Source organism: Eriocheir sinensis, unplaced genomic scaffold (assembly GCF_024679095.1).
Source record: "Eriocheir sinensis breed Jianghai 21 unplaced genomic scaffold, ASM2467909v1 Scaffold182, whole genome shotgun sequence".
Lineage (NCBI taxonomy): Eukaryota > Metazoa > Arthropoda > Malacostraca > Decapoda > Varunidae > Eriocheir > Eriocheir sinensis.
This window is the reverse complement of record NW_026111206.1, coordinates 190,632-214,811: the sequence shown is the minus strand read 5'-3', so window position 1 is coordinate 214,811 and position 24,180 is coordinate 190,632. Positions and strand designations below refer to the sequence as shown.

The window sequence follows — 24,180 nt, the reverse complement described above, 5'->3', positions numbered from 1 at the left end:
TACAAATCGAGTTATTTTGATGCACGCACTACTATTTAAATCTCTCTCTCAGCATTTAGCAGGGGTATTGTGGGAATCTTTTTAAACACACACACACACACATACACACACACACACACACAGGAGATTTGGAGGAGAATCGAGAGAAAGAAGGAAGAGGAAGGAAAAGGTAGAAACAAAGAATTTGAAGGAGAAAGCTTTTACAGAAACAAAGACATTTGGTGATGGTGATGATGATGATAATGATGATGATGGGGAGAGGAACAGGAGGAGAAAGAGGAGCGTTTGTAGAATACTTCTCAAGGGGAGCCAAGGGTATCGAGAGGGATTTGTGTTGCATGGAGGAGAGTGAGAGGAAAGCAAAGAGTTACAACACAGGTATAGGCAAGGAAAACTTTACTTAATGAGAGGAAACATGAGGAGGAGGTAAGGTAATCCTCTTTGGCTTATAACGGATACCCTGTTTACGTGGTTTATGTGTACCTGATCTTCATAATGCGTGTGGTAAGGATATTCCAGGTCAGGAAAACGATATGTCTGTTTACCAGTAGCCGGGCCAAGAACAATAAACGCGATTTCGGACCTGATCCATAATTTCAGCCCTGGGGCTTATAAAGTCGGTAAGATGCCTGTTCCTAATAAGTTCCTGGATGGTTTGTTTTACAATATTTTGCTAATAACCGTGTTGTACTGATCTGAAGAAGAGGAAAAGGAGGAAAAAAAGGAGAAGAGGAAATGGACAAGAGAAGAAGAAAACAGAACGACAATGACGACAACGCTGACGAGATAACCGGCGAAGTAAAAAAAGCAGGAAAAGACTCATCATGAAGAATATAGACACATACGAGAAAGCGCCAAGGGAGGGAAACTTAGTCAAAAAAGAAGAAGAAAAAAGTACATTGAAAACACGGGCTTCTGTCTTTAAAAAGTATCATCTCAGTCTTGCCTCCCCAATTACTGTCTCCTCCCTTCCTTCACGCTATCAATATCTCCTTCCTTTTTCATTATCACGACCCAACGTATTATACAGACGCAAAACTACCTCCACCACCACCACCACAATAAAAACAACAACATGCCTCTTCCTCCTCCTTCCTCACCCTTTATCGTCTTCTTCACCATTTTTCTCCCTTCACTGTGTCTTCCTCCATTGCCAGTAAATTTTTTATCTTGAAACCTTCTTTCGTTCCTTCCTTCCTCCTTTTCCTTCCGCTTCCCTCGCCGTCAAATAACACAACTCGTTCTTCCTTCCTTCGCACCATCATCATCATCATCATTATTTAAGCCCCGAGCAACATTATCCCTTCTCGTCTCCTTTCCTTCTCATGTCCTCCTCTACATATTCCATTCTGCCTCCTTCATTTTGATGCCTTTTTTCAACCTAGCTTCCCCACTCCTTGTGTACTTAGGGGTGATGAAAACACCTGAGTATATATATACATATATATATATATATATATATATGTATATATACATATATATATATATATATATATACATATATATATATATATACATATATATATATATATACATATATATATATATATATATATGTATATATACATATATATATATATATATATATGTATATATATATATATATACATATATATATATATATACATATATATATATACATATATTTATATATATATATATATATATATATATATATATATATATATATATATATATATATATATATATATATATATATATATATATATATATATATATATATATATATATATATATATATATATATATATATATATATATATATATATATATATATATATATATATATATATATATACTTATAATACTTTTCACTCTAACCTACTATTTTCTTTTATTGGTTGGAGTTGATGCAAGGTCAGTCTTCTTAATTTAATTGGAGCCGTAATAACTGAGGGTGTAGACTAAATAGGATAGGTACACTGAACTTAAACTCATGTGCTTTCTGCTTAAAACATACTTTTTCTCTGCACTGACAGACTTAATTTAACTTGAGCAGATGCTGTCCCTAACTTTTATCGTAACCAGCATGTGTGAATATTCAGGTGCTTTGGAAGGCAGACAAAGTCTTACTTACTCCTTACTTGACATACCACTGTTACCTGTTACGAATTATTTTGGCGTCAAAGATGTCAGTCATCCACGTTCGTTACGCGACTGAGGATAGGTGGAAATTTGTTTTTCATTTGATGCTATTAATGCTGGAATTACTTTAACTACAATTATGCTGAATTATATATTTCAGTGAGATTTGTTACAACAGTGATTTCCACAACTGGTGACAGGATTTTCTTTATAGTACTGATTTGACCTGAAAAACGGAGTATTAGGAGTTAGTGGTGCTGATCACGATGCTTCTAAGGTTCTCCAGACTTGTCCTTGTTATCACATTGTAACTATTACAGGAGATTCCTCTATTGATAACATTACCTCTTTTCATTAACAACCTTATCTATTGTTGTAAACCCCACCCGTCTCGAAGGCGTGCTGGAGGGTAAACGACACTAAGCAATTAATTGTCGCTGCAAACGGATGAGTGTTTCATCTTGGCGACAGTTTTGTGACCAGGTGTGACTCGAAGGTTCACAGTGTAGCAGATCTTCTTCAAGGATTGTTCCTTTTCTTTTTGCTATTCCAAATAGCTCCATTACCATGGTATCCTAATGACAGTTTCAGAACAATTTAATTTTTACTAGGGATGTATCATGTAAATAATTTTTTCGAGCTATTATTTTGTTTTCGGAATAGTAATGAGCCTATGTCCACGACTCTTGCTGAAGTTTACCTCTGTTCCTGTATGTACTTTGCCCATTTCTTGTTACTCCATGATTATTTTTTATTATCATTGGCATTTCCTAGATGCTGTATCGTTAGAAGCGGCTCTGACTTGTATATATTTTTTTTTAAGCAATAACAGGACCTCGTTTAACTAGTACGTTATTGTGCGACTGTGTAACATGGGTAGGTAAGCACTGCTTTTAAGTTGCCGGTGAGTCAGCGAGGTCGCGACTTTTAGAGAACTGGAGCGATGTAATGTGTATATTATAATGTACATGTGTATGTATGATCTGAATGTGTGGCGACACCTGGCTCGGTGTCGTGCACAACAGATGTCTAACAACGTCGTGCTTTTGGCCGTGGGAAGCTGTGATGAACTGACACTAGGATCAGCAAAATGATGACTTCTCTATCAACAGTCACCAACCGAACCCACACACCTTCCGGACGAACTACAAGCAAATAAAACGGGCGAACAACGTGGAGAAGGGAGAAGACGGGTGACGGCAGGCGAGCGGTGCTCTGCCGCTCCCCGCGCCCTGCAGCGGGTGTGGCTGTCTCCTGATTTCGTGCGTCTCGCCCACGTAAACTGTAAACCTTATGTAGTACAACTGTTAAATATAGTTAAAATACATTGGTATTTGTATTAACCTGAGAGAGAGAAAATTAAAGTGAACTAAAGTGAATCCTATAACGGCTACCTTCGTCATTACACATCACTTAACTAGTGCTATTGTGTCTCCACCTTACCACCAACTTCAATCCTAGAAAGCAGGCAACGGTATACACCGACCCGACGAGATAACAGTTCGCGCCTTTAATCAAAAACACACAAAAAATTAAATATACAATCAAAAAGTAAACACTTAAAATCATATATATATATATATATATATATATATATATATATATATATATATATATATATATATATATATATATATATATATATATATATATATATATATATATATATATATATATATATATATATATATATATATATATATATATATATATATATATATATATATATATATATATATATATATATATATATATATATATATATATATATATATATATATATATATATATATATATATATATATATATATATATATATACTCTATCCCTTCCTTAACCTCATTTTATTTATCAGGCTTCTTTTTCAGGATATTCTCTAGTAAATAAAAAAATATTTTTCTTAGCAACTGATTAACTATACACAACCTCGTTTTATTTATTATACCATCTAAAACGCTATTATCTTCTTACAACCTCCCTTTATTTATTAGGCTTCTTCCGTAAAATCTCTACCCCTGAAATATTTTTTCAGCAAATGCATAAACTATATAACCTATCTTTTATTTATTATACTTTTTTCTTTTACAAATTTCTAACCCTGTAAGACCTTTTCTAGCAAACTCATAAACTATATAAACGCTCTCCTCTTCCTTAAACCTCCTTTTCTTTATTTGGCTCTCTGTAAATTTCTACCTCAAATATTTTTCAGCTATTGACCACTCATTAATTTATTCATGTATACATATACATTTACATAAGCCTTCTGAGAGTTGAGGCCAGAGAGGGCATAGAAAACATCATTTGGAAAAATTTCAATAACAGGCATAAAAGAGTCAGAGGGGGGATGAGTAGGAGGAATATGCCCAGAATCGTCCAAGGTGGAGTTTTTACAGAAAGTTTGGAGCGAAGAGTTCAGCCTTAGAGACAGATGAGATGGCAGGCCGTCAGGGGTTAAGGGAGAGGAGGGAAAGAGGAAGAAGTGAAATTGGAGGAGATATTTTGGCTAGATGCCAGAAGTCACGGGAAGAATTAGAAGAAGCAAGGTGTTGACATTTTCTATTGATAAAAGAAGTTTTGGTAAGTCGGAGAATAGATTTGGCACAATTCTGGGCTGAAATGTAAAGGTCAAAGTTAGCGGGTGTTTGAAGGCTCTGGAACCTTTTGTGAACTGCCTCTCTATCTTTAATAGCACGAGAACAAGCATGATTAAACCAAGTCTTTTTAGCATGAGGAGTAGAGAAAGAACGTGGAATGTATGCCTCCATTCCAGAGACAATCGCCTCTGTGATGCACTGGGCACACACAGAGGGCTCTCTCTCTCCTGGAAGCAGTAATCATTCCACGGGAAATCGGAAAAGTACATCCTCAGGTCGTCCTACCGAGCTGAAGCAAAATGCCAGAAGCATCGCCTCTTCGGTGGGTCCAGAGGATGTACAGGAGCAATAGGACAGGATACAGAAATAAGGTTATGATCGGAGGAGCCCAACGGAGAGAACAGTTTGACAGAGTAAGCAGAAGGATTAGAGGTAAGGAAGAGGTCTAGAATGTTGGGCCGATCTCCAAGACAGTCGGTAATACGTGTAGGGTGCTGAACCAACTGCTTTAGATCGTTGAGGAGAGCAAAGTTGTAGGCTTGCTCACCAAGCTGGTCAGTGAAAGAGGATGAAAGCCAAAGCTGGTGGTGAACATTGAAATCTCCCAATATGGAGATTTCAGCGAAGGGAGAGAGTGAGTCAAGATGTGCTCCACTTTAGAGTTTAAATTGTCAAAGAATTTTACATAGTTAGTAGAGTTAGGTGAGAGATAAACAGCATAAATGTATTTAGTAATAGAATGACAATGAAGTCTTAGCCAGATGGTGGAAAATTCTGAAGAGTCAAGGTCTTGGGCACGAGAGCAAGTGATGTCGTTGCGCACGTAAGTGCAACATCCAGTTTTGGATTCAAATTTAGCATAGATATAGTAGGAAGGAGCAGAGTAGAGGTTGCTGTCAGTAGCCTCAGAAACCTGTGTTTTGGTGAGGAAGAGAAGGTGAGATTTAGATGAGGAGAGATGGTGTTCCTCAGAATAAAAATTAGACCGCGAATGTTGCAGAAATTAATAAGGAGGATGTTCGAGGAGTTATCAGGACACCTCTCAAGTCGGCAGCCAGAAAAGGAGTGGCGGAATTTATGTTCCCCCCTCCCCCAGGCGGGGACTCCGAGGCTCTGTAATTTTTCGCCATTTTGAATTTTGAACTTTGGGAAAAGGTGTGTGTGTATTGTCTGAATGTAGTGTGGTGTGAAATGAGAGAGGAACTGTCTTCAGAGCATGCTGAACTGCTCTCTGGTGTTGATGAGACAAAAGGGAAACGGTTAGTGAGGACATGGGAAGGGTCTTTGAAGGGCTTCAGCACCCTCCTCGCTTCCCATATATCCTCACCGGGAGTAGCTCATGCCCGTTTGGTAGGTGTCTTCCTACCTACTCCTCTGGAGTATTACTAATATTACTAATGGATCATTGTAAGGGGCATAGTCATGATCATTAGGACCTTTATCTTATATGGCGTTTTATGTGACCCTGCAGCAGTGAAGGGGACACCAGTGACGAGGCTGAGGAGCACCACAGTTTGGCTGCCCTAGAGGCTCAGGTAATCTACATCATATTATACTCATCATTATTATTGACATCATCATCATTATTGCTGCCATCATTTTGTCAAAAGCCATAAAGACAAAGATGAATTCATGCTCTTGTCAAGGGATCAGTAGATTTCTCTGCTGCCTCCCACCTCATGTTCACCACTTGTGTTTCATCTTGTTCAAGCGGGAGGTAGGAGCGTGGGGTCGGCAGGACGTCCTGGAGGCACTGATCATGTGGCAGAGGATTCCCTTGACCCTGGGAGGCAGCTGCAATGGCGACGCACAGCCCTCACTCGCCTCAAGCAGCACCGCGCAGGGGAGGCATCCAGGAGCTGCCAGGTAGTAAGATGACATTTTTCATGATTTGTTTAGTTGAGAAAGTTCTCAGTGTGTTGGTCCAGGATAATTGGTCATCTGAAAAGCACATTGATGTTGAATACAGCTGTCACTCGCGTATAGGAAATATTTGTGTCAAAAGCATAACTGAATTTGTTTGAAAATTTATTTGTAAATAAAAATAGAATGCCTGGCTCTCATTACATACAATGTGATATTAAAAATATGCTTCAGCTGGCAACCTACAAGAAGGAGCATGCCATAACCCAGGATGAGAAAAAGGAAGGGGAGGACACTGGAGAGGGAGACAAAGCTGAGGACGATAAAGATGCAGATCTGGAGGAGGAGGTTGTGGTGCCTCCAATGACTGCCACCGTGGAGGAAGTGGAGACACACCTGTGGGCACTGCTAGGAAAGGTAAATTGACCTGCTGCAGTAATAACAACTCTACTACTTTTATCAGAAAAGGCTCATTGTAACTTTTCCACAGTTACAAACACAAAAAAAGGAAGAATAATAACTTAAGAGAGGTAAATCTCATGCATTCAGATTTTTCAATTACACCATGAATTGTGAAGTACATTTATTCACAGTCCCTGAACCTATAGACTGATATTAGAGAAAAAGCCAATTTCACTAATGTAATGTTAACTTGACAAACTTCTCTTCTGTTCCTCTCATTTGATTAACGTCTTTAATTTGCTATTAGATATTTTCCTTTTCTTTTTCACTTTCAGTTCTTGTGACTACATAGAACTCCATTTATGGTAGAATGCACCTATTTCATTGATCCAAAACCTATGTTTCTTTGTCATGACAGGTGGAAGAAGAGTCTCAGAAGACCAGGGAGATGGTGAGGCAAGCTGCAGTAGCTCAAGAAAATCTACTTGAAAAGGTCAATCAGCACCAGAAAGAATGGGGCCACTCCCCTCTCACCCTGCCACACCTGCCTCACCACATCCACACTCAGGTAACCCACAGCCCAACTCACCTTGCTGTGTGCATGAGTGAAAAGAAACATTGGTGCACAATGTATGAGGGAAACATTAAGGGTCATATTCTTAAACATTTTGGCTCCGAAGCACACATGTTTGACAAGGGCTTTGTAGGAGTTTTGGACATTTCTAGGGGTAGTGTTATGACCCTGCTGGTAGTCTGATACTTCTTCTGTATCTTGAACCTAAAAAAACACTCATTAGAACCTGACTGATCTTTTTGGCCTTTGGAAACTGTTGATGTGAGGGTTGGAAGCATCTAACAATACCAACCTAAGACATCATGGAATAAAGGAAAGTGAAATATTGTTTTCTGGCGAGGTATGACTTATTTTTGGGTCCCTTATGAAGCAGCCACAGCTTGGCATGCCAGTCTTCCCTCCTCATCAGCAGTTGTTTGAATGTTTATGGCAGGCATCAGTTCCACTGTGCGCTAATACTTTTATTTTACCTACAGTAGTGTATGTACTGTACATTCCCTGTCATGAATGTAACCGGGAACTTTCCTGCGTTTATCTATCTATATATTTATCTCTGTCAAATAATATTTCTGTTATTTGGGAGATATTCTGGACTGTGAGGTGGGAGTGGAGAGGACAGTGAGAGCGAGAGTGGAGGCAGCGTGGCTAAAATGGAGGGAGGTGGCTAGTCTATTCGTGAATCGTAGCATCCCTCTAAAGAGCAGAGCAGGAGTGTACCAAGCATGTATTAGATCAGTGATGTTGTATGGAGCAGAAGCATGGGCTCTAACTAGAAAATTGATGGAGGTATTGAGAGCAAGTGATCGCAGAATGCTGAGGTATATGGCGGGGATCAGGTGGCAAGACAGGGTAACCAGTGCAGATGTGGCTAACAGATGTGGAGTAGAGGACCTGGAAACAGTGCTCAGAAGGGAAAGACTCCAATGGTTTGGACATGTAAAGAGAACAGGGGAGGATTCAGTGCTGGGAGTTTTGGAGAGATTGGAAGTATAAGGAAGGAGACCAGTTGGTAGACTTAGGAAAATGTGGAGGTGTATACAGGAAGACTTGGCATGGATGGGATTGGATTTGCATTGGGCAGAAGACATTCAAGACAGAGTAGAATGGAGGAGAGCCATAAACCGTCCAACCGCTCAGGAAAAGGGAAAACAGACGTTAAACGAAATGATGAAGATATTTATCTCTGTATCTTTATACCTATGTATGTATATATGTATACATATATGTATGTATGTATGTTTCTAATTATCTATCTATATCTATATCTGTCTTTATAGATATATAGATGAATAGATAGATGGATAGATAGATAAATATATTAATAAATAGATTGGTGGATTGTTAGATATCAGTAACAAGAGCAGGGAAAATAAGTTATGGAGTAACCTGGTTTATCTTTTTCACTAACCTCGTATCTTTCTTGCCTCTTTATGAACTCTACAGTTTCTCATTTGACCAGCTGTTAACTTTCCACCCTTAGGTAACAGATGATTTGGTTAATGAATTCTACTGCGACCTTTTGGACTTGGAGGAGTCTGGGGAGGTAGGCAGTGTGGAGGAGTCTCACAGGAGGGACACAGGGCGCAGAAGCAGCAGCCAGAGGGCTTCAAGTTCACCAAGAAGGCATGGAGGAAGTGACAAGTTCTCCCCTCCCAACACGGCCAAGGACTATCACAAACACAAGCGGCATGAAGGGAAGAAGGAGGGTGATGGGGTGAGTGCAGGAACGAGTGTTGCGTAGACATGAACAGTTTTTGTAATAAATCCATTGCCTCCTACAAACATCAGTACAAGCCACTAAAATCTAAACCTCTCCTTGGAAGAAAGATAAATTAACATTTTAAATAAAATAGTGACACATTTCAAACTATTTTATCTTGGGTAAAGGATTTGCTCTCATTACAGGTTCTAAGGCCCACCAAATGGAAATGCTTTGCCTCTTCTCATTAGATTTTTTCTCTTTCAGTTTTCTTTGCAACTACCAGAAGTTCTTTTATAACTTATTATTAAATAAAGCAAATAATTAAATTTATGTTAGTTCCTACACTTTTCTTAACAGCTGAAGTTGAATGATTTTAACAAAACATCATTCTTTTAATTAGTGAAAAAGAAGCGAAATAGCTTATAAGAATATGAAGATCTTCAACAGCTGAAAAAGAGCCATGAGTAGACACACAATGTCGCACTTCACAGACAGCTGCAGTGCCTCCCCTGAGCCTGGCTGGTTCACCCCGCCAAAGTAGAGCTAAGGGCCGCACCTCAAAGACCACCACCGCTACTCGTAACCCTCGTACCTCCAGGGGTGCAACCATCACCTCCACCCCCAGTGCTTCAGCCAGGACACCTAAAACCAAAACACAGCGCAGTGGGCGTGGCCGCCGCAGCGTCAGGGACAACACCCCTCGCCAACCTCCAGCACCCCGCCCTCACCTCACTCTGGATCAAGTGCAGCAAATCCAGTGCTCCAGAACACACCTGCTCACATCCCTCAGCCAGGTGGGCACATGTGCTGACAATGCAAGATATCTCCATATATGAACCTGTGCTTACATGTGTGTGTGTGTGTGTGTGTGAATGTGTATATACCCAGTTGAATTTACCTAGTTGTAGTATATTTGTGTGGTTCTGTTCCCAAATCTATATCTATCCAGTTTTACCTTAAATTGCCACAACCAATGATGTGAACCTAGTTTGACATAATTAATATTTGCACACCCACCTTTTGCAGGTTTCAGAGCCCCTGCAGCAGGAGGCACAAGAGGTGGAGGCAATGTTAGAGGAGTGCCACGGCCGGGTGGTGGAGGAGCAGGGCCGCCTGGCATGGGCAGTGCTGAGGATAGGCCAGCTGGTGCAGGCCATGGGGATCATGGTCAGGTATAGAGACACAGAAAAGAGACTGCGCCTTGCTCTCAGAGAGAAAATCAAGGAGCAACAGGCCATAAAAGAAAAGGTGAAGAGAAAAGAAAAGATAACAAAATAGTGAAGTCTTTCTTGAAAGAGATGTACTCATACATATTTTATGGTAAAGTCAAGATACTTGATTTATGTCAGATATTTATATTTTTTCCAACATTGACCCGGTAGCTGCGGGGATCATGTTTCTTAAATGCCCCTCTAAGTGAGAAAAATGAGAAAAAAATCATCACTCACACAAACCATTTCATAATATATATAAATGCATTTGTGATCAGTCTATGCATCATCTATTTTGGGGGGTTTATATCATGGCAAAAATTTGTCCCGTCACTGCTGCTGTGTTAAACTTGTGCTGAAATAGTAAATGTAGCAAAATGTAAACTACTTTTGTCACACTGGTGAGCTGAAAGAATTCATTTGTAAATTTGACCCCTTCAAAAGGAGCAGCACAAGGCAGAAACACAAATCAGTATGAAAAGCTTGAGTTGACTGATATGTTGAGGAATAGGTGGAGGGAGAAGAGATGGAGGTGGAGCAGAATGTTGAGGTGGATGTGGAGAGGATATAGATGTGGACATGGGCATGGATGTGGACAAGGGCATGGAGGAAGAGGAGGAGGAGGGAAAAGGGGAGGAGGAAAACTAATAAGAGAAAATGATAGAATAGAAGCAGAAGGTAAAAAGGGAAGACCTCACTAACCTTTTCACTGCATTCTGCCCACCAGGTATTGGGGCTCAGACAAAGGATCACTGAATATGAGGAGGAGCTGCAGTGCCTTGCTGAGCTGGAGGAGGAGGTGGACAGAGCCTTCACTCACTTGGTCACTGACAATGCTCAGTTTGAAGTACAGCTCACTCGTTACTATGAGTCTCGTGCTGTTGCTGGAGTGCCTAACCATCGTCCGCAGTCAGGTGGGAAGCTTAAAGGCTGTAATATCTACTTAGATGTATGTAGTTTAATTTACATTGAACTCTTGTCCTTTGCAAGTTTACTCTCTGTATTAGTTAAGGTATATGGCTTATGTGAGTCGTTTATTGATTGATTTCTTCATAGATTTTGTACTTCATCATATTTTTTGTATTGAATCATGTCCACATAGGTTAGGTGTAGGCTATGTATATTTTTAGTTAGCCTGAAAGTATGGACATCTGACCACATATTGTATTTAACATGGGTGCCTATGGAACCTAATATGTGAATATCTTATCTGCGAAGGTTCATATTCTTGCATATTCGGTGACTATTTTATGTGCTGCCAAGTTCAGATGTTTATTATTAAAAAATCAGATTCCTGGAGTTCCAATAATGAGGTCAACTTATGTAGCCTCCTCAGTAACATCATTTTCATTTTTATATGATGTAGTCTAGACTCTTTAAAGAAAGGAATGTGAAATCACTGTAAGGCAGAGGACGAGGAGGAAGAAAAGGAGGTGGAGGAAGAGAAGGAGGAGGAGAGGCGAGGAGACAAGAGAGTTAGGGAGTTAAGGGATACAGAATTAGACAATGAAGCAAAGGAAGCAGGAGAGGTGGAGAATGTAGAGATGGAAAGTAATTACAGATGCAGTTTATAAATTACCTCTTTCCATTCTACCATCAGCCTCCAGCAGTAGCAGAAACAGCAGTGACAGTGATGGGGGTGACGGCAGGGGTGAGGACGAGGGTCAGGGTGGCGGTGGCAGCAGTGACAGCGGGGACAGTGACTCAGGCCTAGGGACTGATGAGGCAAGGACAGATGGAATTGGAGGTGGGGCGGAGGGGGGAAGGGGTGTGGGTACCCTGCGCCCCCCTGGCTGTGATCCGGCTGTCTTCTCCCTTGTTACTGTGCTAAGGGAACTGCGGTGAGTGTAAGGTGACGATGGTGACACTGAAACATATTTGTACACTACATTTATTTGGTCTTTCAAGCTTTGCACTGTTCTTGACACTATCCATGCAGGTGCCTTAGCAGTCTGTTACCACCAATATTTCCTCCGGTAGCTGAAGCCCACATCATGGATAATTGCAATGATTCATCAAGGAGTAAAATTCACACAAAAAAGGCACTTGAACTAGTTGCACTATAGAGGACTAGAGGAGGTCGAATCAGAGTCACAAAGAGCTGAATTGGATGACCCCCGGAGGTGTCTGACTCATTAGGTTTACTATTGTGGTAGTCTTAGGAGTTATGTCTCCTGATTTAACTTAGCACACAAAGCATTATGGAAATTCATTAGTTGACAGAAATATATTTAAAATCTTTTTAAATAGTCTATTGCAAATGGAACTGATATCTAGTAGTTAATAAGCCTTTGCTGCTCTGAGTGGAATAAATGGTTGCATGGTTTATCGTGGAAGCAACTCCTTATGTTTATCTTTGCAGAAACAAATCCCACTTAGGACGGAATGAAGTGTCATTGTGGTCTGTAGGAATGTGATGGAGTTAAGTTATGATGATGAGGTTGTGATAGCAATTCTCTACTTCCATGCAGGTGGCGGGTGGGTGGGGCAGCAGAGCGAGGGCGCCGGGAGAAGGCAGTGGAGGAAAGGCGTCATGCAGCTGTCATGAGGCGTCTACACCGAGCTGCACACGCCTCCCACACTGCTCTTGCTTCTCTCAACACCCTCCAAGTAGGTTCCTGCCTTCATGCCATGCAACAGTCAGGCAATACACACAAGGTGCATCCACACCTTTTACTAACTTTTCGTGGATTTAGGCTCACCAGTGTTTCCACATTGGTACAGAGTGAGCGTGAGGAACAGCTGGGTGCCATTTCTTGTGTGGTGTGGCTGAGGCAGAGTCAAACAGCAGGTGACATCACTCCCCTCACTCGCCTGCCTGTCCCCAATATAGACGTAAGGATTGTAATGTTAGTGAACCAAGCCATTACTTTAACTCTGCTACATTAAGGAATCAACACCAAGCTAGTAAATGTATGTAATACTTGGTCTGTTAGTAGAGTTACAGTCATGATGAACAAGGTAAACTTTAAAACTCTTTGAGGGAGGAAGCCATTTATTTGTAAAAGAAAAATATGTGAGAAAAAGTTTCACAGGAAGTATAAACACATTTAAAACTATAGTTCTTCAATCTTTGTATTTGTATTCTTTTTTATGTATTAATGTTCTCAGAGGAGTCTGTTGTATTGATTCTTGCTAACATCTTTGGTTCAGCTGGACAGCATGATGGCTGTCAAATGGTTTGGTAACCAGCTGGACAATAGTGGTGGGGCTACAGCAGCCACCACCACACCCGGTGATGGCACACTGCTCACCAAGAAGTACCTTGACCAGGTTAATGAAAAGGTGGCTCAGGCTAAGGTGGCCCAAGAGCTGGCAGCACAGAGGCACAGGTGGGCCACACTGCAACAGTTACCTTTTCTCAAACAGAAGAAGAGTTATAGTACCTGCTGAGGGGACCATTTTAGCACATCTCATTTACTTTATAACCATGAAGTTTCACCCATGATAGAATGAACACTTCCTCCTATGGGAGTCTGCTATTTAAAATGATGCATCATATGCCATTTAAAACTCTAAATACATAAGAAATATAAATGAATCTCTTCCTTTTGAAATTTATTGGATTGGGAACTAGTAAAGTGACATTTATTTTTAAAATGCAAAAAAATGTTTTATAGGCAGAATAAATGACAGAATGAATGAATCTGGCTTGTACCTCTTTTTAACTGCAATAAGCTCTGCTGTTTGCCCCAGACATTGGTTGACTGTAAGACATCACTTGGTGCCAGTGGCAGTGTTGTATTGAGTCACTGGTAGTGTCTGGACAACATGGTGTATATTTATTGTGTTGCTCAGTTAACGTGGTAAGAATTTTCAGACCTGTGACTTTTGGCCCTTTACTTGTCTTATTTTTCTTTTTATTGAGACTTATATGAGCTCCCACCCTGCATTTTTTGAAAATAGGATCACACATGATGAAGTCTGCCAAATGCACAAAACCTTAAAATGCCTAGTTCCAACTTATCTCAGTCCATTTTTTCAGTCTGAGAAAAATGCAATCTCCTTTAGACATGCTTTCTATCTATTGTTGGTTCCAGGGAGGGCCGGGCGGAGCGCCGGGCCCTGGCCCAGCAAGTGGAGCAGCTGCGTGGAGAGCTTACTCATCTCAAGAACTCTTATCAGGTACTATTTAGGAGTCTTGGGTGCCCTGACCTCAGGTCATGGAGTCAGTACATTCATTCTGGGAACTATACAAATAGAGTATTGGGTTTTGTTTCTAGAAGCATAAATAATAGAAGTGCTAAAGTTGTCCTCAAGCAATATTTGGTATTATGAAATGGACATTCATTTGTTAAAATCTGTTCATAGGAAAATGACAACAACTATTCATTCATTGAGAAATTTGCTCAGACTTAAACTGACATTTTCTTTTTCTCTTCTTTCAGAGTTTAAATTTAAATATTTTTGATGCACATACTATCCTTTTCCCTCACTTTTCAGGTGACAAAGGAGTGCAAGCTAGGCAGCAGGACAGAGGTGGACTTAGTGGAGGTTGAGAACAAGCTGGATGCCAGCCTGGACCTTCGGTGGCCCAGCAAAGTGGCAAGCCAAGTGGCCCGCCATGACACTACCATGACACAGTTCCAGGTCTGGCCACCACCACTGTCACCACCCATAGGGACACTGATGGTCTTACAAATCATAACTTTATTGGCTAAAAGAACTTACTTGTCTCTGAACTTAAGGATTAGTTAAAAGCAAATCTTGTAGTATAAACATATAGGCAATGCCTACATTGGTGTAGGCTGGTCTGGACATGGGGTAGTTAAAAACTGGAAACTCCAGATAGAGGACCAGACTTATTGTGAAACAGTGAATAGATTTTCAAGTCCATTTCCTTATCAACAAATTATCTTATCAATTTTGCTCTTTCTCTGTGATGCTTGAGATGGTATTATGTGGTTTCTTTGTTCATCTTTAGTACTTGCATACTTGAATGTGTGGCCTGGCAAACATTAGCATACCCTGGTGATGCAGGCTGACATGGCCAGCCGAACACGAGAGTTGCGAGCGTTGCAGAAGGAGGAGGCGGCACTGGCGGCACACATCCTGGCACTCCGGCAGGAGAGGGACCACCTGCACTACCACCTCAAGCAGACCACAGCACAGGTAGGCTATGTGTGCCAATTACTATGTACCCTTACAAGTAGTACTCAATAATGAAAAAAACTGGAACATTGAGCAGAGGTATGAAAGTTATTTTCAATATTGAACTAAATATACTTTATTTTAACAGTTTAACTATATACCTGAGCTTAATTTTTTCTCTGATATGAGTGCCAATTGCAAGGGTGCATACTGATTGTAATGGTTTATATTAATTATTGTAAGGGTGGATATGAATTATAAGGGTGCATATGAATAAGTGAACATATCTTAACCAGCATCATGACTATTTTCCCCATCACTGACAACCCCAACTTGCCTGCCAGTGCATTACTACTTCAAGTGTTTCTTTACACTGGGCCACCATTGCCCTCACTACTCTTCTAACCACTAACAGCATGTGCTGGGCCATGGCACTACACTTACCTTAAATATTGTATAAGTAATCATCACCATAAATGTTGCTGTTAATCCATTTATTTTATTTATCATTTTATAATGATAACCAGTTAGAAATCTGCAGCTTACAGAGCAGGGAGCTGTGGGTTTTTCAATACTACTTTGTGGAGTTGGTTTATAAGTTTTCATGTACAAAGTCTATTGGTGGTGTTGCAGAAACGCAGTGTCTCGAAGCTTGTGAGGGGTGTGGGTAAAGCAGAGGAAGTTCGACAGTTGAGGACCACTGTAGCACGCCAGGATGAAACCATTGCAGCACTCAGGTTTGGCCACCCCCCTCATGTATCCCTGATGCCCCGTTTTCTTGTCTCTGAAAGGGATAATCTAGGAAGAAAATCAGTCTTGAACTACAATCAGATAGGATTGTCTTGCAGACCTCTCTGAGTTTCCTGTTCATCTACTCTTGATATGTATATGCCTTTTCATCTTTCATGATGTGCCCCATCTCCTCATCCATTTGTTCAAAGTAATGAATGTACAGATTTGGCTTTGCACTGAAAGAGGAACAGTGCATTATGTGAAAATTTGTATTAATTCAGGTGCACATGTAAGGAATTGAAGTTGACTTTTCTCTACTTTACACTCTAAACATGTTTATCATTACTTTTTACTAACCAAGATGGAAGTTTACAATCTTGGAAAAAAATTCATAAGTGTAGGGAAAATGGTTGGAAATGAGCTGGAAACCAAAACCTGTAATTTTTTGTGACGTCTGCCATCTGTTTTGAAAATGACTAATATTTGTATACTTTAGCACTGACACTCAAGTTTATACAATGTCCACCACATAACTATGGTGATCGATCCTTTCTGCTTTCAGACTTGAGATCAGCTCCCTCCGTGATAAAACAGGAACAGTGACTCTGCCTGGACTGCCTCCATTGCCTAAACCCACTCCATCCCCTTCTCCACCTGCCCACTCAACCTCCACCTGGACCGAGGAACACCACTCTACAAGAACTACAGTTGGGGACAGAGACTCCCTTCCTCACACCTTCAGGCAGGATGAACGCTCTGACAGGGAGAGCAGCGAGGGGACCACGCCAGCAGCGGCAGCAGGGGGTAGCAGTGATGAGAATGCTGATGTCTCGTCATCTTCATCTGACTCCTGAACTGCAATGCTGGTGTATCACTGTTGCTGACCACACTCTCTGGTAAATTTTGAAGGTATATGGACAACATTTAGTAACAAATGATGGGACTGAAATACACTTAATGGAATATCAGGCATTTTGTAGCTAATTGCTTACATTCACAACCATCCAAAAAAGTTAAAGTAAAATTTTTATGCTGCATTCTGTCCTGGTCCTACACCAAGACATGAAGTTCTTTCCATTCATTTTGATATGTTCAGTGTCATTTCATAAGATTGGAATTATTAAACTGGTCAACAAAACTTAAAAAGTTGCTCAAATGTCCTAACACATTTCTTCCATTCTCATCAGTATAGTTTTTTTCACAAACTCTCAGTGATGTTAGTGATGAACATGTCATCATTGAGACTCGATATCTAGGCCGATCTAATCTTAATACAATGGGTAGCTACATTTGGACTTTATGTACTGCCTAAAAGTGACAATTATTCATACAAACGAAAAAGTAAACTTCAGAAGCACTTGTAATGTCCATTGTTCTGGTAACTGTGATTTGTTTTTCTCTGATTTTTCTTTAGTATACTATAGTAATTAAATCTGAAGTTTTATTTTAATTTAAACAATATAGAGGTGCTCTGCTTCATTTTTATTGATCTCATTTTAAGAAAACAAAATACTGGGTGGTTCACTGATGGATGGGCGGTTTCATTTTGTCTGTGCCCTGTGTGTACCCAGCTGTGAATGGGCGCCAGGTGTCAGTTTGGGTTGTGTACACCAGTGCCCTTATCTACCCAGCAGCAAAGGGGTAGGCTACTGTGGTTTGGTTGGGGATTGTGATTGGGGTGGTGTAGTCTGACACCACGCAAGGTTAAAGACCCAAGGCCCTCAGACTAGGGACACATGAGTTTTAAGCTCATTCCAGAAAGCTACAAGTAAGCAGGTGAACTACAGATACACAGCAAGTGATGGAAACTTAAGTGGTTAAAAGGTTGTAAAGAGCATGGAGACTGGTAAGGGAGGTATCTGAAAAGAATGTGTGTAGTGAGTTCTGAACTGAAAGCAAAATCTATGCCAATAAGAACAGAGAGTAAGAGAAGTGAGTGGCTAAGATGTAATATCAACAGTCATGGACACTGAATATGAAACCAAGAAAAACATGAGGTGTTTAGGCTGGGAAAATTCCTTCCCTTCATCAACAGTTTCATTTTTGACCCATACAGGACGTGAAAGATACAAATGAATTATCAGTCTCTTGTTAAGATGATTATAGGCTATAGCTATTTTTTTTTTTTGTTTTTTTTGTTTTTTTTGTTGGGGATGCAAACTTTGAACAAATAATAAGCGTTAACTCCCATGTGAGAGAGTTCATCAGGTAAAGGATGGGCTACTACTACTACTACTGCTACTACTACTACTACCTACTACTACTGTTAAACATGTTCCTGGTGCTTATGCTACGGTACGACAAAACAGGTTCATAGAAGTACTACCTCATTTTTTTGTTTTGTTTTATATGTTTGGGAGAGGAGTCACGGATGGCACTGAAAGGATCATCGTGTCATTGAAGCAAAGGTTAGTGTGTGTTGTTTATTTACTCTATTTATTTCACAGATAGATAGATAGATAGACTGAGTGAGATTTTCTCCCGTGAATTCTATAGTACGAGAGTCAAAGGTCTTATAACTGGTACCATTTATAAGGTCTCCGGTATAGCACACTTTTCCCCGGCGTGAGATATTCATTGGAAAACGACTATTGGCGTATTATAGTCGTTGGTATTGCCTCGGATACGCAAGTGATGCTTCCTATCCCCCAAGATGTGTGCGTTTTATGCGTTGCCAGATTGTCGTACTCTGCCTCTTATGTTTGCCGATTTCCGACCCAAAAACTGCTTTCATCGCCCAAATAACTGCCTTTATATATGGTTACCTATTAAATGGTTAATTATTGGTTCTTCTTGGCAACAGTTATGGGCAGAAGCCGGTACATACGCGGCTCTGAGTACGATAATCTGGCAACGGTGGGCGATGTCCCGCTGTGTCGTTCGAGGGATGGTGTCGAACAAGAGCGTGGAGGCAAGCATGTGGTGGCTGCGGTGGGGTGTGCGGCGGAGCAGGAAGTACTGTGTGTCACTGAGCTTGTTAGTCCGAGTGAGTGTGCGTGTGTGTGAGTGCTCGATCTGACTGGCATGAAGGTTTTTTTTCCTACATTCGGTACATTCGTGGAGCATGTGGCGTAACAAAAACTGGTTCATTGTTATACCGGCAGTGGAGACGGGCATGTTAAGAATAAGGAACAAGTCAGTGATTCCTGTAGTGGTGTAACGATGGACAAGACCCCAAAATATAAAAACATATAAGACGAAAATTGTGCTGAAGTGGGAGGCGAAATTCTCCCTCTTGGACGATCCGCACTGGGCGCTCTGAGGAGGGTGTCAGAGGTTGAAGGAACACCCGAGAGGGACACCACGGAACAAAAAGGTAAGTAGGCTACGTCACTAAGAAATAATCTGCGTGATGTTATTCAATTATTGTGCCTGGCGGTCATTGAAGTGTCTGTGCTATTGATGTTTGTGTAATTGCTTTGGGCCTCCGAAAATACCATGTGCGTCTTCTTTGTGTGATTAGATACATGTCTCTCATCTCTAATATAAAGGCACGGTTAATCTAGCCAACAACTGCTTCTAATATACCGAAAAAATAGCATGGGTGCTGCATAGGATACTTCTTTTGCTTCACATTTGTGAAAGTTTTAGTTACTGGTCGTACCTCACAGGTCCCCAGGCTTGTGTTGGGGGGTAGGGGGGGCTGGGGTGGTGGAGGGGGAGAAGTAGTTGTTCCTTAGTTTTACCAAAGACACATATATGATTTTTATTTCTGCATTCCATTAACTCTTGGATCTTTAAATGAACACGTTTCGAAAGTCTTTAATAATACCGACTTTTACCAATATTATCCCGTAAAACAGAAAAAAATTGGATTCGAACAAACAGCTGAATTCCATTAACTGCATATATTGCGTACCACGACGAACACATTTCATAAGTTCATGAAGGCATGAGGCGATTTCAGGTGCACCAGCCTTACGTTAAGCGACACCTAACCATCAGCAGAGGGTTTTCATATATGCCACCCACTGCAATAGTCCGTTCACCGTTGCCAGATTGTCGTACTCAGAGCATAGTATTTACCGGTTTCTAACGCCTAACTATTGCCAAGAAACATCAGGAATTAACTCTTTTAACGATAATTATAAGTGAATCTCCTTACTATGGTCCACGAGACAGTTTTTGGGTCGGAAGTCGATAAATATAAGAGGCTGAGTAAGACAATCTGGCACGTTGGTCACGGAAACTGTTGTACCCACATTTCCAACCGGGATTCGGAGAGGAGAGTAAAAGATCTTACATTGCTGCTGTCCTGAGCCCCCGGTGCGAGTGCCTTTCCACCTCCTGCACACTGTTGTTCCTGCCGGCCTCTGATAAAGCGATGAACGTGAGCTTGGAATTGAAATGTGAAAAAAAAAGGATGAAGAGAGAGAGAGAGAGAGAGAGAGAGAGAGAGAGAGAGAGAGAGAGAGAGAGAGAGAGAGAGAGAGAGATGCCGGCTATGGTGTATACGTATAGGTGTCGGATGTGAATCAGCGCTAATGAGCCAGCTGAATCTTTAATTACCACGCACACCTCACCTTATCCCCCCCCTTCCCCCTTTTCCCTCCATTCGCAAACATACACAAGAAAAAATAGTGTGGAGCAATCCCGCAAACTGGACTTAGGGGCCATGTTCTGTGAGGGGGGGATAAACCTGTAAGAATGAAGTGTAAAATGAGATACGGAGACAGGTCGATGTGAGAATATGACCTCTATTCTCAGACACTTTTGGCTCTCACAACTATTACTTCCAAGGGCTACAAAAGGGATTGGGCAGGTTCACACTAGCCTCATAGAAGTGGTACCCATGGAAATAACCAGAACGGGAAATAGTCTTAGAACAGTACTCGGTATCTCTATTTTTACTTTTAACTATTAACTTCTATACTTTTTCGCATTTTATTTACTTTTTTGCTTTTTTTTTTAACTTTTACTGCCCCTCAAAAATTCTTAACTCTGTGTGTGTGTGTGTGTGTGTGTGTGTGTGTGTGTTCGGTTACAGTGGTATTAGCCTACTCATAGTCGCTTCTCATCGCTGTTATTCAGTAGCCCCTCTTTGACCTTGTTTTCTCAATACCTAAGAATATCGATGTTGTCAAGGTACTGTTTACACTTTTATTCATCCTCTTTCTCCTCGGTTCTGTCATTCTCATTCCCTTTCGTATCCCCTTCAATGTGCTGCTTCTCGTTCTCGCATCGTTGATTTTCTCCAGATACTCCATTTCGTTTTTTCCTCTTCCTTTACCTCCTTTTTTTTTCTTCTCTTTTTAGATCCAGGGCAGAGGGTGAGCCAGTCAAGTTAAGCGTGGCGCAACGTCTGTAATAAAAGTGGGGTTCTTTCAGCCCATCCGCCATTCACTGGTAATGAGACTGGTGGATAGGGTAAGGATTAGTAATGGGACTGGTGGATAGGGGAAGGGTTGGTAATGGGACTGGTGGATAGGGGAAGGTTTGGTAATGGGACTGGTGGATAGGGGAAGGATTAGTAATGGGACTGGTGGATAGGGGAAGGGTTGGTAATGGAACTGGTGGATAGGGGAAGGGTTGGTGATGGGGCTGGTGGATAGGAGAAGGATTGGTAATGGGACTCGTGAATAGGGGAAGGGTTGGTAATGGGACTGGTGGATAGGGGAAGGGTTGGTAATGGGACTGGTGGATAGGGGAAGGGTTGGTAATGGGACTGGTGGATAGGGGAAGGGTTGGTAATGGGACTGGTGGATAGGGGAAGGGTTGGTAATGGGACTGGTGGATAGGGGAAGGGTTGGTAATGGGACTGGTGGATATAGGAAGGGTTGGTAATGGGACTGGTGTTTAGGTGAAGGGTTGGTAATGGGACTGGTGGATAGGGGAAGGGTTGGTAATGGGACTGGTGGATAGGGGAAGGGTTGGTAATGGGACTGGTGGATAGGGGAAGGGTTGGTAATGGGGCTGGTGGATACCGGAAGGATTGGTAATGGGACTGGTGGAAAGGGGAAGGGTTGGTAATAGGACTGGTGGATAGGGGAAGGGTTGGTAATGGGGCTGGTGGAGAGGGGAAGGGTTGGTAATGGGACTGGTGGATAGGGGAAGGGTTGGTAATGGGACTGGTGGAGAGGGGAAGGGTTGGTAATGGGGCTGGTGGATAGGGGAAGGGTTGGTAATGGGACTGGTGGATAGGGGAAGGATTGGTAATTGGACTGGTGGATAGGGGAAGGATTAGTATTGGGACTGGTGGATAAGGGAAGTGTTGGTAATGGGTCTGGTGGATAGGAGAAGGATTAGTAATGGGACTGGTGGATAGGGGAAAGGTTGGTAATGGGACTGGTGGATAGGGGAAAGGTTGGTAATGGGACTGGTGGATAGGGGAAGGATTGTTAATGGACTGGTGGATAGGGGAAGGGTTGGTAATGGGACTGGTGGAGAGGGGAAGGATTGGTAATGGGACTGGTGGAGAGGGGAAGGGTTGTTAATGAGACTAGTGGATAGGGGAAGGATTGGTAATGGGACTAGTGGATGGGAGAAGGGTTGGTAATGGACTGGTGGATAGGGGAAGGGTATTTATGGGACTGGTGGATAGAGGATGGATTGGTAATGGGACTGGTGGATAGGGGAAGGATTAGTAACGGAACTGGTGGATAGGGGAAGGATTGGTAATGGGACTTGTGGATTGGGGATGGGTTGGTAATGGGACTGGTGGATAGGGGAAGGATTGGTAATGGGACTGGTGGATAGGGGAAGGATTGGTAATGGGACTTGTGGATTGGGGAAGGGTTGGTAATGGGACTGGTGGATAGATGAAGGATTATTAATGGGACTGGTGGGAAAGTGGAGGGTTGGTAATGGGTGTGGTTGATAGGGGAAGGGTTGGTAATGAGACTGGTGGATAGGGGAAGGATGTGTAAATAATAATATCAATAACACACAAATCGTACCCTGACTAGACCACACAATCGTATAGCCAATATTACACCCATGTCAATCCCATCCTCACCGCATAACCTTGAAGTCCGCGAACACATTACCTCAAATGCTCGCTTCCACACAAGTATTTCAATCACAACCCACTCGACAGTTTTGGGAAAGCGCAGCGATGTCGGTGAATGAAACCCACGCTCGATGATTACTGGCTTCCCTTTCCCGCTGCTGGTGGCTCGTCAGTATATGGCAGAGGGCTTCTTCACCTTCCATTGCGTGTTCCAGGGTTCGACTCTCCTTCCGCCCGCCCCTTCATTTTAAATCGTCGAGTTATTGCCTTCTTGATATGATGATTTAGTATTACGCTGCTGGGATGGTGGTGGAAGTCGAGAGAGAGAGAGAGAGAGAGAGAGAGAGAGAGAGAGAGAGAGAGAGAGAGAGAGAGAGAGAGAGAGAGAGAGATATTAGCTCCCACATTCATTCTTTTTATCCATTTTCCTTTTATAGATCACTCTCAAACATGAACGCCCTTCCATCCTTTGTCCTTCCCCGCTTCCTTTCCGTCCTAGCTGTCTTTCCTTCCCATCTTTCCTCTTCTCTCCTTTCTTCCCTCAGTTTCCTCCTCCCCGGCAGGCAGAAACAAGCTATTGGAGAAGTAATTACTAGTCGATTCATTCGTCACTCACACACACAAACACACATACACACACACAAAAAAAAAAAAAAAAAAAAACATGTTTCTGGCTCACGAGATTGGGCGGGGCTCATCCGCTCTCCATGATGACAATGTTGATGATGATGATGATAAGGGTGATGCTGATGATGGTGATGATGATGATGAGGGTGATGATGATAAAAGTTAAGGTTAAAGTGATGTTTATGGGGATGGTGCAGGGAATGGCGAAAGTGAGGAAGAGCGTGATGGTGTGACCGAAGGTGATGGTGGGGATGATGATGAAAGTGGTGATGGTGGTGGTGGTGCTGGTGCTGATGTTGATGATAATGGTGATGCTTCTGATAATTATG

The 24,180-nt window shown here is 41.6% G+C and overlaps 1 protein-coding gene across 1 annotated transcript; it reads left to right on the top strand.

The window, feature by feature from the left end:
* The first annotated feature begins 338 nt into the window (after positions 1-338).
* On the top strand, positions 339-17,693 carry LOC126990630 (uncharacterized). Its single transcript, XM_050849312.1, has 17 exons — positions 339-378; positions 6,412-6,566; positions 6,798-6,980; positions 7,384-7,533; positions 9,020-9,253; positions 9,733-10,035; positions 10,268-10,489; positions 11,180-11,366; positions 12,053-12,293; positions 12,924-13,062; positions 13,177-13,287; positions 13,606-13,784; positions 14,493-14,577; positions 14,896-15,042; positions 15,433-15,564; positions 16,177-16,280; positions 16,838-17,693. The coding sequence occupies exons 1-17, from the start codon at positions 339-341 to the stop codon at positions 17,127-17,129; spliced, it is 2,904 nt and encodes a 967-aa protein (XP_050705269.1). The 3' UTR covers positions 17,130-17,693.
* Positions 17,694-24,180: the final 6,487 nt, after the last annotated feature.